Source organism: Panthera tigris, chromosome E1 (genome assembly GCF_018350195.1).
Source record: "Panthera tigris isolate Pti1 chromosome E1, P.tigris_Pti1_mat1.1, whole genome shotgun sequence".
Taxonomy (NCBI): Eukaryota; Metazoa; Chordata; class Mammalia; order Carnivora; family Felidae; genus Panthera; species Panthera tigris.
Genome location: NC_056673.1, coordinates 48,982,464 through 48,996,214, shown reverse-complemented (window position 1 = coordinate 48,996,214; position 13,751 = coordinate 48,982,464). Strand labels below are relative to the sequence as shown.

The 13,751-nt window shown below is 51.3% G+C and overlaps 1 protein-coding gene across 1 annotated transcript in view; it reads left to right on the top strand.

Moving 5' to 3' along the window:
- The first annotated feature begins 1,764 nt into the window (after positions 1 to 1,764).
- RGS9 (regulator of G protein signaling 9) overlaps positions 1,765 to 13,751 on the top strand; it is a 69,265-nt gene continuing 57,278 nt past the window's right edge. The window contains exons 1-2 of the mRNA XM_042966735.1: positions 1,765 to 1,824; positions 12,619 to 12,715. Coding sequence (XP_042822669.1) covers positions 1,768 to 1,824; positions 12,619 to 12,715 — 154 coding nt within the window. The 5' untranslated portion in view covers positions 1,765 to 1,767. The remainder of the gene's footprint in view (positions 1,825 to 12,618; positions 12,716 to 13,751) is intronic.

The following is a 13,751-nucleotide window of genomic DNA, read 5'->3' as shown; positions in this document are numbered from 1 at the left end:
AAGGAACCTCACAGCTCATCTGCTCCAGTATATCCCAGTGTGTGTTCCATATAAGTGCAGGCCCAAAAGATGCTCCACTAAAAAAAAAGTCGTATTTGGGACACCTGGGTGGTGTAGTCGGTGAAGCGTCTGACTTGGGGTTCTCTCTCTCTCTCTGCCCCTCCCCTGCTCGCTCTCTCTCAAAATACACAAACTTTTAAAAAAGGTCATATTTGGATATGAATATTCCAGCACTTTTCTTGGGTCCTTGTTCACACCAGGAACATACTTCCCAGTGGCCTAGTTTACTTAGTAGGATCTCTGGTCTTTTTGTGTCGATGGACACCGGTTGGTTCCTGGATCCTCTAAAGCAAAAGGGAGCGGTGGACCAGCCATGAACCCCTTGAAATTGTTTGCAAAGTGGAGTCAGTGTTTTGTGAAGGTGTGTGCATGTGTGTGCACATGAACATGTTTCCTGAGAGAATGCCCATAGCTTTTATCTTATAGGTATGACCAAAGATATGGATAAGAACCAGAGCTTTAAAGGGATAGTCATTGATGTGCCTGCCTGAACCAAGCCCCTTATGGTTCTCTTCCAACTCAAACATTTTTTTTTAATGTGTATTTATTTTTGAGACACACAGAGAGAAACAGAGCATGAGCAGGGGAGGAGAAGAGAGACAGGGAGACACAGAATCTGAAGCAGGCTCCCGGCTCTGAGCTGTCAGCACAGAGCCGGACGCGGGGCTCGGACTCACGAGCCGTGAGATCATGACCTGAGCCGAAGTCAGACGCTTAACCGACTGAGCCACCACCCAGGTGCCCCTTACAACTCAAACACTTTATCTGCCACAATCTGTCGCCATCCAGCTAATATGAAAATAATGATGCTTTATAGACTTGAAGACTCTTGCTGACTACATAGGAGGCTCATTTTTAATTTTCTAGATACGAAAACACTGAGGACCAGAGAAGGAAATTATAACTTGCTTGGATCAGGCAGCTGGCCCAGCAGCAACCACAGCTTTCCTGTTTTTCTCTGTTCTCCTTTCTTCCTCCCTCCCTCCCTCCCTTCCTTTTATTACCCCCCCCCCACCTTACCAATCTACTTATGATTTGTTTTCCTAAACACTGCTAAACATACCGCTAAAACAGTGCTGAGGGCCAAGCACCGTGTTACACATTTCCCCATTAAAGGATCCAACAACCGTCTGTTGGATATGACTATCCCATCACTCATTTTTCCTTTTCAGGTAAGGAAATTGAGGCTTAGAGTTTAAGAAACTTGCCCAACGTTGCTCCGGCTAGCGGCAAAACGGGGATGCGAAAGACCGTTTATTCCACCGCGCTCATTAGTGAGGCTGCTTGCTCTCACTTCTGCACATACCTCACTTCTGCCCCGGGTGGAAAGGCGCACTCTCTGCGACAGATCCTCCCGGCGGCGGGTCCCGGACGCGCGGGTCTCACCTGAGGCTCCGCGGGGTCCCGCGGGGGCCGGACGCCGCCCCCTGGCGGCAGGTGGGCGCCGGCGCAGCGCATGCTAATGAGCCCGCGGCGCGGCGCGCTGATTGGCCGGCGCGCATTCCAGCCGCTTTCCCGGGGCGGGAGCCGAGGCCGAGGAGAGGGGCGCCGCCGGCAGCAGCCGCCCCCGGCCCGCGCTCCGGGCCGCCCTCCTCCCCCCGGACGCCGCGGCGGGTGCGGGGCGCGCGGGCGCCTGCGCCGGGGGCTCCCCCACCCACCCCCTGCGGGCCGCCGGCGTTCCGGTTCCGAATCCACCCGGGGGCCAGGATGACGATCCGACACCAAGGCCAACAGTACAGGCCGAGGATGGCATTTCTCCAGAAGGTGAGCGCGGTCCGGTGCCCTGGGCCCCGGGAGGTGCGCAGGCTCCCAACTCTGGGAAGTGAGCGCGGGGATGCTGGCGAGGCTCGGAGCGTGTGGCCGGGAGCGGAGGGCACGCCTGCGGTCCGTTAGTGCCGCTTGATGATATTAAATGACTTATTTGCTCTGTGTGGGTGTGTGTGCACGCGTGTGTTTTAAGACTATAATGATTAGGTTTACGTGTAACCTGTTTGTAGCGGAGACTCTGAAGCCAGGGGCGACGGTCGGTTGGAGGCTAGACAACAACCTGTTACTCTGGAGAGAAGGGTGCCAGAAGGCAGTCCAGCGGAGGCTGTGTCAGATTTGAGACAGAATCCCGATACTGTCCTAAGGTTCCTCACCCGAGTGCGTGCATTTGTGGATCTTGGGTCTGTCTGTGCTGGCGGTAGAAGTCAGAACCTTTCCCCCTTCCTCTGCAAAGGCTTTCTCAGACCAAGTGGCCAGGCACAGGGGACCCGCCTGAGGACACTTGGGATGTGGCATGTACCTCGTGGGGGGATGTGTTGGGGTGGAACTGGCTCCTTTTGCTCTGGGCTTTTGAGATAGCCAGTGTCAGAAGAGATCCGCAAAGGATTGGGTCCCAGGTCCCTTGCCCACCCTTCATCCCCATGTACAGCCATTTTTCACAGTGCGTGTACGCCCTCTTAGGCTTATCTTGTTGAGTAGAATTAGCTCAATGCTTTGTGACAATAAGAACTCTGCCTTGAGCCCTTGGAGCTCAGCAGATTGGTGTAGGCAGGGACCAACTGTCCTGATTGGACCAGGACTTTCAACGCTAAAACCTGGATGGTCCCGGGCACACCGGGGGCAGTCGGTCACACGTGGTCCACCTACTTCAAGAAGCGTGTGTGTATATTCCAGGAATTAGAGGTGCGAGGACCATCCATGAAACAGACAGACGCCAGTTTCTCAAAGCGTAAATTCCTAAGTCTGATCTCTGAGAGCCAGAAATCATCTTCCAGGATTTTCCCGAGACTGTCTTCTTCTTCCAGAAAGTAATGATCTGGAGACGTTCTGTTTTCTGAATCTCGGACACTCTTTTCCATCATGACTGTTATCTGGTAGATTTTCCTCTCTCTACCTGGCCTTCCGTCTGGTGTCTTGGTTTCCAGCTCCCCTGCTCCCCCTCAGTCTGTCTACCTCCACCCTGTGCTTCATAAGCACACTGATTTTCTTTCCTAAATCGACACTGATCCCCTCAGCCCAAAACCCTCTGTTGGCTTCCCATGCACACAGGGTAAAGTACAATCTGCTCAGCCCCAGCCCCTCGGGATCCTGCTCTGACCCACCTCTCTTTACCTCCCAGCCGCCTTCCGCACCTGCCCTCCAGGGAAACAAAACAGAGCGGCCACGGTACTCAGTGGGGCTCCGGCCTCAATGACCCCCCCCTACCTTTCTGGGAACGCTGTGCCCTTTCAGACACCAGGCTCCTCTCCTGGGAAAGCCCTTTCTCCCCTTCTCACCTGCCAACTTCCCAGCCCTCCTCGGTGAAGGCCGGTTCTCCCCACCCCCCCTTGAGCAGAGGGACTTCCTTCTCTGTCCCCCAGACTCTGCCCACACCTCCAGTACCGATCTTTCCCTTTGCCTCGTGGAAGGGACCCTGTCTGTCTGTGTATCCTGAGGTCCTCAGTCAGGTCACAGAGCTCCTTAGAGCCAATTTCAAGAGCCCTGCCAGGGGTCCCTAACGAGCCAGCTGAGCTAGATGCCCAGCCTTCTGGAGAAAGACCCAGACCAAAAGAATGTGGACGTGGGCGTGGTGTCATTCACCACTCAGTGAATATTCAGTGAGATAGTTAATGAATATTCATGAAGGATGCTGTGTCCCATTATCCCATCTGGTCCACAAGACAGATGTTATCACCATTTGCAGAGAAGGAAACTGAAGGTCAGAGAGGTGTCTTGCCCCAGTCATACAGCCACTGGGTGGAGGAACCAGGAAAAATACGGGACTGACCATCATCTGTTCCCAAATGTGATATGATGCTATGAACTTTGGGCGGAGTGGAGGCTGTGGGAAGGCCTGACCTAAGTGCATGGGGGACGTGGAGCTGAGAACCAGAGGATAAATGGGAGTTCTAGAAAGAGAGAAAGGGAAGGAAGGGTGTTCCAGGCAGAGGGAATGGCATATGCTAAGTGTGTGTGTGTGTGTGACACACAGTGCACTGCTCCCCATGTTTGCAACACCCATGGGCTCCTGTTGTAATGTTGGCTCGTCCCCTCTGTGATCGCCAGATCGCCATCCCAAGCGAGTACCCGTGCTGCTGTCCTTGGGATACACCATGGGATTGACTCTCCTGGTGCCACGGGGGAAGCCTCCTGTTAGACGCTATGCTTTCTGGTGTGGCTTCTGGCATTTGCTTTTGCTTGTGAAGGGAGTGAAGACACAGAAATATTAGGAGGTGTGGGTGGAGCATGGTATGTTTTGCTCGTATCACTCTTTCACTCCACACACGCACACATAATCCTGCACTTATGTGCTACACTGTGCCAGGTGCTGGGGACTCTTGGGGGGATTAAGACTTGGCCCCTTCCTCCCGGAGCTTAGAGTCTCCCAGAGAAAGCCGGATGCGTAAATAAGAAGAGAAGTGCTCTCAAGGTCGTGGTAGACTTTGTTAGAGGACATGTATCTCTATATCTGTCTACACAAAGAGAGGCGCACACACACACACACACACACACACACACGCACCTCACACAATGTGAGGAATGGTCAGTTCTGCCCGGGGTGAGGGGAATCAGGACAGGTTTCATAAAGGGGGTTGCAACCGAGCTGAGGTACCAGAAGTTAGTTTTCTTTGCCAGGAGGATGGGAAGATGAGTGAGTTTTTAGGCAGGTACAACACACGGATGTGTGAAGTGTCACATTGGTATGGGGGGGTCATCAGGGGTCGGGACAGCGGGAGGTCGACGGACGGGAAGGCTGGCAGGTAAGGAGGGCCCAGAACTGGGGGCTTTGTACTTGGCGTGAGGAGTTTGATGCCTTCTGCATTCAGCGAGAAGCTGTTTGCTGTTTTAAAGCCACTCGGTTTATGTCTAGAAAGACGATTCTGATTTGAGGGTCTGAGTGCTTCTCTACCCCGGTTGCACTTAAAATATATTGATATTGGGGCGCTAAGGTGGCTCAGTTGGTTAAGTGTTGACTCTTTTTTTTTTTAATGTTTATTTATTTTTGAGACAGAGAGAGACAGAGCATGAAGGGGGGAGGGGCAGAGAGAGAGGGAGACACAGAATCTGAAACAGGCTCCAGGCTCTGAGCGGTCAGCACAGAGCCCGACTTGGGGCTCGAACTCACGGACCGCGAGATCGTGACCTGAGCCGAAGTCGGCGCTCAACCGACTGAGCCACCCAGGCGCCCCGCTTCCTGGGCTGTTGACCAGCGTGGGCAGAGCAGGATTTGAGTACCGATGAGGGTGTGGCGCTCGTGAGGGTGTGCGGGACCCCGCGTGAGAAGGCGGGGGTCAGCAGGCCTCTGTGTGGCCAGGCATGTTAGCAGGAGCCCCTTCTTGTCTGTTAGCACAACAACCCCATGGTTCTGGCTCATTTTGCCCGTCTTTGTAGAGACAAGGACTGATTATTATCATCCCCCTGGGAGCCTTCTCCGGCTTCAAGGAAAATTCCAGCCCCGGAGATCTTGCACAGTGAGTGACAGCTCCTTAATGTGAGGAGTGGCGTGGGCGTGGAGGGTGGGATGTCGGGGCGTCAAAGCCGTCGTGTCTGCTCCTCTGTGATGTCGGGGTTCCCTGGCACGCTGGTAGTCACAGTGCAGCACGACGGCTCCTGAGAGAAGAAACGTGGGGCCCACGCCCTCACCTCCCGCCCCCGACACTGTCCCCCGACACGGGGTCACAGGGCGAGGGGTGCCAGCGCGGCCTGGCTGTGCTGCCTTTGTCTGTGCCCGGGAACGGGATCTGGCGGAGTCTGGCTGGGCGTTGGCCTTGACATTTGCAGGTGGGGAGGGCTGGCCTGTGCCTCAGCCCCGGGGGACGCCCACGGGACACCAGGGGGAGGTGTGAGAGTTGGCAGCCGTTTGGAGCTGAAAGGCAAGGGCTTCTCGCCCGCTCTCTGGAGAACCTGGAAACGACTGGGATTCTCTCTCCTCCGCGATGCGCAAAGGGGTTTTTCTCTCGGGGTGGATGCTAGAGCCCAGCGTCTGCTAGTTTGCTCGGGCTGCCGTGACAAAGTGCCATGGGCTCTGTGGCAACGGAGATTTATTTCCTCACAGCTCTGGGGGCTAGAAATCCCAGACCAGGAGCGGACACGGTTGGTTTTCCTCTGAGGCCTCTCTCCTTGGCTTGCAGACGGCCGCCTTCTCCCCGTGTCCTCCCGTGGTCTTCCCTCCGGACGTGTCTGTGTCCTAATCTCCTCCTCTTCTTGGTTTTTAAAAAAAATTTTTTTTTTTTTTTGAGAGAGAGAGAGAGGAGGGGGAGGGGGGCAGAGAGAGGAAGACAGAGCATCTGAAGCAGGTCCTACCCTAACATTAAGACAGCCTGATACGGGGCTGGAACTCACGAACCGCGAGATCGTGACCTGAGCCGAAGTCAGACACTTTACTGACTGAGCCACCCAGGCGCCCCTAAAGTTTAAATTTTAAAACATATTTAAAAAAAAATTTTTTTTAATGTTTTATTTATTTTTGAGACAGAGACAGAGCATGAGCAGGGGAGGGTCAGAGAGAGAGGGAGACACAGAATCTGAAGCAGGCTCCAGGCTCCGAGCTGTCAGCACAGAGCCCGACGCGGGGCTTGAACTCATGAACTGTGAGATCATGACCTGAGCCGAAGTCAGACACTTTACCGACTGAGCCACCCAGGCGCCCCTAATTTCCTCTTCTCATAAGGACACAACCCTCTTGGATTAGGGCCCCCCTAACGACCTCATTTTACCTCACTTACCACTTCAAGACCCTGTCCCCCACATACACTCCCCTTCTGAGGTACTCGGAGTTAAGGCTTCAACATACAAATTTCGGGGTTCACAAATCAGCCCACAGCAGAGTCTCTCAAGAGTTTCCTTCGAGAACTGGGGAGCCCCCTCGGAGGAATTTATACGAGGAAAAGTCTGAGGCAAATCGAGTGGAGTTTCAGCGGCCTGAACTCCCTCAGAATGTTCTCAAGGTTCACGTGCTGTGCCCTCCTCCCACCAGCCCTTCTTTTCTGTGACGGGTGACATACCTGCCTGAAAGAAATGTGCCTCCCCTCACTGTGTTTTTAAAATAACTCTCATTATTCCTCCTCTGAAGATTATTTTCAAACTCTTTATAACTAGCCTTTTTTTTTTTTAAATGCGAAGAGAAGGAATCCAATCTGCTGACTTTCTATCCGATTTCTAACTCATAAGGCAATTTCTATTTCTTCTCCAATGTCTCGACTCCCTGTTCTTATGAAACATTGTTGTCTCGTGCAAGAGTTTTTTTTTTTTTTTTTTTTAAAGTTTACTTATTTTCAGGGGCACCTGGATGGCTCAGTTGGTTAAGAGTGAGGTCTTAAGAGGTCTTAAGAGTTGGTTTTGGCTGAGGTCGTGAGCTCACGGTTCGTGGGATCGGGCCCCGTGTTGATCTGCACGGAGCCTGCTGGGGATTCTCTCTCTTCCTCTCTCTCTCTGCCCTTACCACCCCTCAGGGCAAATAAATAAACTTAAAAAAAAAGCTTATTTATTTTGCGAGAGAGAGAGTGCGCACACGCAGGAGTGAGAGACGAGCAGAGAAAGAGAGAATCCCGACGAGACTGTGTCGTGATGGTGCAGACATGGGCTCCAGCCCAGGAACCGTGAGATCATGACCTGAGCTGAGATCAAGAGTTGGGACGCTTAACCAACTGTGCCACCCAGGTGCCCCGTCTAAGACTTTTTGTGAATAAATATGGGATTTCATCTGGCAGCTAATGTGAGAGAGGGGAGGCCTGAGCCCTCACACCAGAAAATCAGGCATTTCTTGGAGTAGCATATAAATCTGAGGCTCACAGTGGGTTGAGAACTGCAGGAGTGACCCCCGCAGCGCACGGCTCCTGGGTCCCCCAAGTCCAGAAGAAGCGGCCTCCTCTCGGCCCCTCCAACACCCTGCTGGGTTCACCCCTTTGCTCCCTCACTGCAGGCTCTAGGCAGTGGCCAAGAGCCTGATGCTGCAGAAGGCCAAGAATGGCAGCTCTGACTGGAGCGGAAACGGATAGTTTCTGTTCTGGAACACTCCGTGAGCCGAGAAAGTGTCTGGGCAGATGGAGCTCGTACTCAGTCCTGCTCTCTTGTGTGACCCTTCACCTCCGATGCAGCTGGGTGCAATCTCTGTCTATCACTCTCTCTTTAAAATTTTTATTTTATTGTGGGAGCGCCTGGGGGGGCTCAGTCGCCTAAGCATCCGACCCTTGATCTCGGCTCAGGTCATGATCTCACGGGCGGTGAGTTCGAGCCCTGCGTTGGGCTCTGTGCTGACAGCGTGGAGCCTGCTTGGGATTCTCTCTCTCTCTCCATCTTTTTCTACCCCTTCCCTCCCCCCACTAGATAAAGAAATAAGCTTAAAAAAATAAAAGTTTTACTTTATTATGGTAAGAACACTTACCGGGAGTACTCCCCTCTTAAAATTTGAGTGCACAAGCAGCATAGTTAACAACCGTCTATTGTTAATAGACACAATATGGCAGAGCAGATCTCCAGAGCTTATGCACCTTGCTTGACTGAAAGTTGTTGGTTGGCAACCCAGCTCCATGCAGAGGAGCTGCATGTTGTTGGTTGGCAACCCAGTTGATAGTTGTTGGTTGGCAACCCAGCTCCCATTTCCCTTCCCCCAGCCCCTGGCACCACCATTCCACTCTTTGATTCTATGAACTTGCCTGTTGGGTACCCCACGTAAGTGGGATCATGCCGTCTTTCTGTGACTGGCTCTTACTCCGCCTAGCGACGTGTTCTCCGGGCGCATCCTTATCGTGGGATACCGCGGGATGTCCTTCTTTGTAAAGGCTGACTAATGTCCCATTGTATGTCTGTGGCACCCTTTGCCTTGTTCACTTGCTGATGGACGTTTAGGCCGTTGGCCCATCTTGGCCGTTGGGAACGATGCTGCAGCGAACCCGGCAGTGCTAATATCTCTTCGAGATCCTGGCTTCGAGTCTTTTCAATGTGTACCGGGAAGCGGGGTTGCTGGGAATTCTAGTTTTAATTTTTGGAGGAACCTTCATACTGTTTTCCACTGCAACGGTACCATTTTGCATTCCCGCCAACTGTGCAAGAGGGGGCCAAGTTCAATCTCTTCGCTTCCCTGTGTAGAGAACCCTGGGGCCTTCTCAGGCCATCCCTCCCTTCCTATACACCCTCTATGTTTTTTTTTTTTTGTGTGTGTATGGGGGGATCTTCTCAGTTATCCTTTTCTTTTCCTGGCTATTTCTTTTCCTATTCCAGTCAGCACCTTGCCTATTTTTTTGGTGCCTAATTCAGCCTGCAACTGCTGTCTACTGAACACTCTGTGCATAGCATGATACCAAGTGCTTTAAGCGCTTCATCTCATGTAATCTTTGCAACATCCCTCTGATGATATAGGTACTTTTGTCGTCTCTGTATTACTGTCATCTCTAGGTTATAGAAAAATGAGTCTTAGTGAAATTTAGCAATTGACCTGGCTTGTATATTGAGCAGGGATTTGCACCCAGATCTCTAGCATTTATCTTAGTTACCCTTTTATTTTTATACACGTGTCTTCCCAATCCTCCGCGGACTTGGAGTATGTTTTCTACCTCGTTGTACCCCCCACAGTGCTGGGCGCTTAGTAATGCTTGATAAATACCTGCATTTGCACGGTAAGTAGAGCAGGGTTTTTATTCCCGGGCATCTGAACACAGCCCTGCGTGCCGAGTATGAAAGCTGCTGCTGTTACTGATTCAAACCATAACCACTAACACACATGTCTCCTGACAAAGTATATATCTTCATGCTTATTGTACATCTTTACGAGTCTATAACATTTGTCTGGCCTCGTAAAGCATTTTTTGCCTGATTACTTAATGAGATGCTAAGAGATTACAAAACTGTGTCAATTACTCGGGCACATACTATCAGTGTCCCCATTTATGGTCCAGGAGGGACGTTCAGAGAGGTTAAGTGAAATCCTGCAGTTGGTAGAGAAATGAAACCCCACGAAGCTGCCAGAATCGCGGGCTTCCCTTTGCACTCACTGCAAGCACTGAGCAGAGTCTAAAAGGTAATTGTGAAGGGCTGCACAGAGTGGGGGAGTGTTATTTTATTAAAAAGCGGGAGGACGATGATATAACCAAGTTAGTGAAATGGAGGGGAAGCGGGTGGACCAGTGACCTGTTTCGGTTTGGGTGGCGGTTGGGATGCAGACAGGTTGGGTTTGAGATGCAGCCCTTCATGAGGATACAGCGGGCTGTGGGCGGGGGGAAGGCTTCTGGCCACAGAAGGACAGGAAAGGTCTGTGTTCCTACCTTTGTTCCTTCCTTCGTATTTCATGCTCCTGCTCCTGCTGCCCCCGGAGCCTGGAATGCCATGGCCCACCATTTCCCCCACCCTCTCTGATCCCTGGTTCCTATCGTCTTTTGAAGACTCACTCCGAAAGTCCCCGCTGCTGATCCCTCCTGGCACTACTGTGTCCTCGTGATCCCAGGAACTCACCTTTGCCATCACACTTCCCGTGTTGTCCTATGATATCCTTGTGCCAGACGGTGCGCTCCGTGGGCTCAGGGGCCACGTCGCCTTATCTTTGGTTTTCCTGAGTCCACCATGGCTGGTTGTTGAGCGACTGACGGACCCTTGCAGGCACCTGGCAGGCTTGGGGATACATGGTTTCTTCATGAGTAAGCGGTTTCCTGGGGGAACATGGAGCTCGAAACCTCTGCATGGGCTTCGTCAATTCCCATCGTAAACATTGACAAGAGAAACACCTGGGTTGTCTTTTTTTTTTTCCTATAGCTCCACTTTATTCTTTTTTAATTTAAAAATTTTTTAAAATTTACATCCAAGTTAGCACATAGTGCAATAATGATTTCAGGAGTAGAATTTAGTGATTCATCTACATATAACACCCAGTGCTCATCCCAGCAGGTGTCCTCTTTAATGCCCCTTGCCCAGTTAGCCCGTCCCTCCGGGTTGCCTTTTCTAAACTGTGCCAACCCATCCGGTTTGTTTTAAAATATCCTTCAGTTGACTTTACTTCTGTTTAATTTTTCCAAGTGGAAGACTATTTTTTTTTTTTTTAATAACAGTTTAAAAAGTACTCTAAAGACCACCACGGGTGTCCTTGTGTCTGTCTTCCTGCGGTTCATTCTTCCTCGGACGGTTCACTGTTTCTGTTTGTTTCAATCTCTCTTCGATAGTCACGACTGATTCTTATCTCTGACCTTTATCTCTTTCGAACTTGAGGCCTTCATTTCCCATCCCCTGCCTGACCCTCTGGCTAGCTCGGTCAACGTTCGAAAGCAGAAGCGTTTGCTTCCAGAAGGTGCTCCTTCCTTTCCATTTTCTCCATTTTCTATTTGGGTAACTGGCAACTCTGATCACAGGAGTTACAGACTTTGCCCCCCTCACTGAACAAGTCAATCACTTGCAAGTACGGTTCATTCGAGTTAACTAGGGCTCTAAAAGCCACGCCTTCCTATTATCTTTCCTGCTGCTGTCTTCATTTATTTATTAACTCATGCATCAGTCGCTTATGGAGTATCACCTGTGTGTCAGGCTCTAGGCCACGCAGTCATAATACAGCCTCAGACAATAACAGACAGAAGACCTGCCCTTGAAGAACTTACTTTCTAGGATCAAGGGAATCATGCAATAAACAGTGTAATCACTAGGTAGATAGTTTCCTCGGTTAGAAGCTGAGCGCTATAGAAAAAGCGAGTAGGAGGTCAGGAATGCCAGGGGTGGAGTTCAAAGTCGTAGCATTAAGTAGGATGGTCTCAGGCCTCCCGAGAATGTTAGCTGAAGAAGGTGGTGAGTGAGTGAGCTACGTAGGTTCTTGGGAAGAGTGGTGTAAGCACAGGGACTAGCCAGAGCAAAGGCCCCGGGGCAGGAGGCTGGTATACTCTTGGCATGGCCAGAGAGCAGCAAGGTGGCCATTGTGGCTGGATGGGAGGCAGCCAGGTGGGCAGCGGTAGGAGAAAAGTCAGGGGGGAAGGGGTCCCGGCCACTAGAGCAGTAGGGGAACTTTGCCATTGCCTCTGAGTGGAATAGCCTTTGCAGGGTTTTGAGCGGAGGAGGGACATCTTCCAGAATAACTGATAGACTTACCCTGGCTGCTCTCCTGAGAGGAGACCACGGGGCAGAAGTGGCAAGCATGGGAGCCCCACCATTTCTTGCCTGGACCGTTGCAGTAGCTTCAAATGGATGTCCCCACTTGCGTCCACCCTGGCAAACTTCTTCATGCTTCAGTGTTCTTCTGTCCGCCGTGGACCACACTTCGCAAACGTGGGCTGGATGACGCTCCTCTCCAGCAGTCACTGCTGGAGCAAAATGCACGCTCCGGGAATGGCATTCGAGGCCCATTGTGATCTGGCTCCCACCTGTCGTTCTGGCTTCGTCTGCCCTTGTTTTCTGTCCCTCTCTCACCCCGGGCACTGTCGTCCTCCTGTGCCTCGGCTCCTCTTGTCCTCTCACTTTCTGTCCATGAAAATCCCCTTCTGCTAAGTGCCACCTTCTCTCTTAGGCCTGCGCAGCGTCTCCGAGTCAGAACGCATTTCTCTGGGCTCCCCAACCCGGCGAGGGTGCTTGTGTCTGTGAGAAAAACGGTTCCGGTCAGCCAGCCTTTTGGGTTCTGTTTTGCAGATTGAAGCGTTGGTGAAGGACATGCAGAACCCAGAGACGGGGGTCAGGATGCAGAACCAGAAGGTCCTGGTCACCAGTGTCCCTCACGCCATGACAGGTAATGTATCCTGTGACTCAGTCTTGGCCTCGAACCATCCACACGCAGGGAATGGTGGCCCAGAGCTCAAGGTCCCAGTTCGGCCCGTGGCCTGTGTTTACACATAAAGTTTTATTGGGACGCAACCACGTCCCTACTTGTGTTTTATCTTTGGCTGTTTTTACGCCACAGTGACAGTTACACAGTTGTGCAGAGACTGAATTATGGCTCCCCGAAGTGAAGATATGTACAGCCCTTTAGAGGAAGTTTGCTGATTCCTGGACCACAGGTTCCTTCTGAGGAAGGGGTCGGAAAGGAAAGGAGAAAAAGAACCAGTGGGGCACTTAGTGAAGCCATCCCTCCCGGGAGGTCATTTAAAAAGCTTTTACTGCCGCTTTCTGTTTGCCTTGTTTTGATGAAATCAGGTAGCATGAGGAAGAAAAATACTATCTGGCAGAAATAAATTGGTCTTTGTTCCACCCTGGTCTGATTCACGCTGACATCTTTCTCTTTTTATTAATTAATTAATTTTTAAAAATTGGGCTCCAAGTGAGTTAGCATACAGTGTAATAATGGTTTCAGCAGTGGAATTCAGTGACTCATATAACACCCAGTGCTCAGCCCAAGAAGTGTCCTCCTTAATGCCCATCAGCCATTTAGCCCGTCCTCCCAGCCCCTCCCCTCCCGCACCCCTCAGTTTGTTCTCTGTAGTTAAGAGTCTCTTATGGTTGGCCTCCCTCTCTCTTTTTATCCTATTTTTCCTTCCCTTTCCCTATGTTCGTCTGTTTTGTTTCTTAAATTCCACACATGAGTGAAATCATGTGATATTTATCTTTCTCTGACTTATTTCGCTTAGCATAATACACTCTAGTTCCATCCACATTGTTGCAAATGGCAAGAATTCATTCTTCTTGATTGCCAAGTAATATTCCATTGTGTGTGTGTGTGTGTGTGTGTGTGTGTGTGTGTGTGTGTGTATGTGTGTGTGTGTGTATACATACCACATCTTCTTTATCCATTCATCGGTCGATGGACATTTGAGCTCCTTCCATAATCT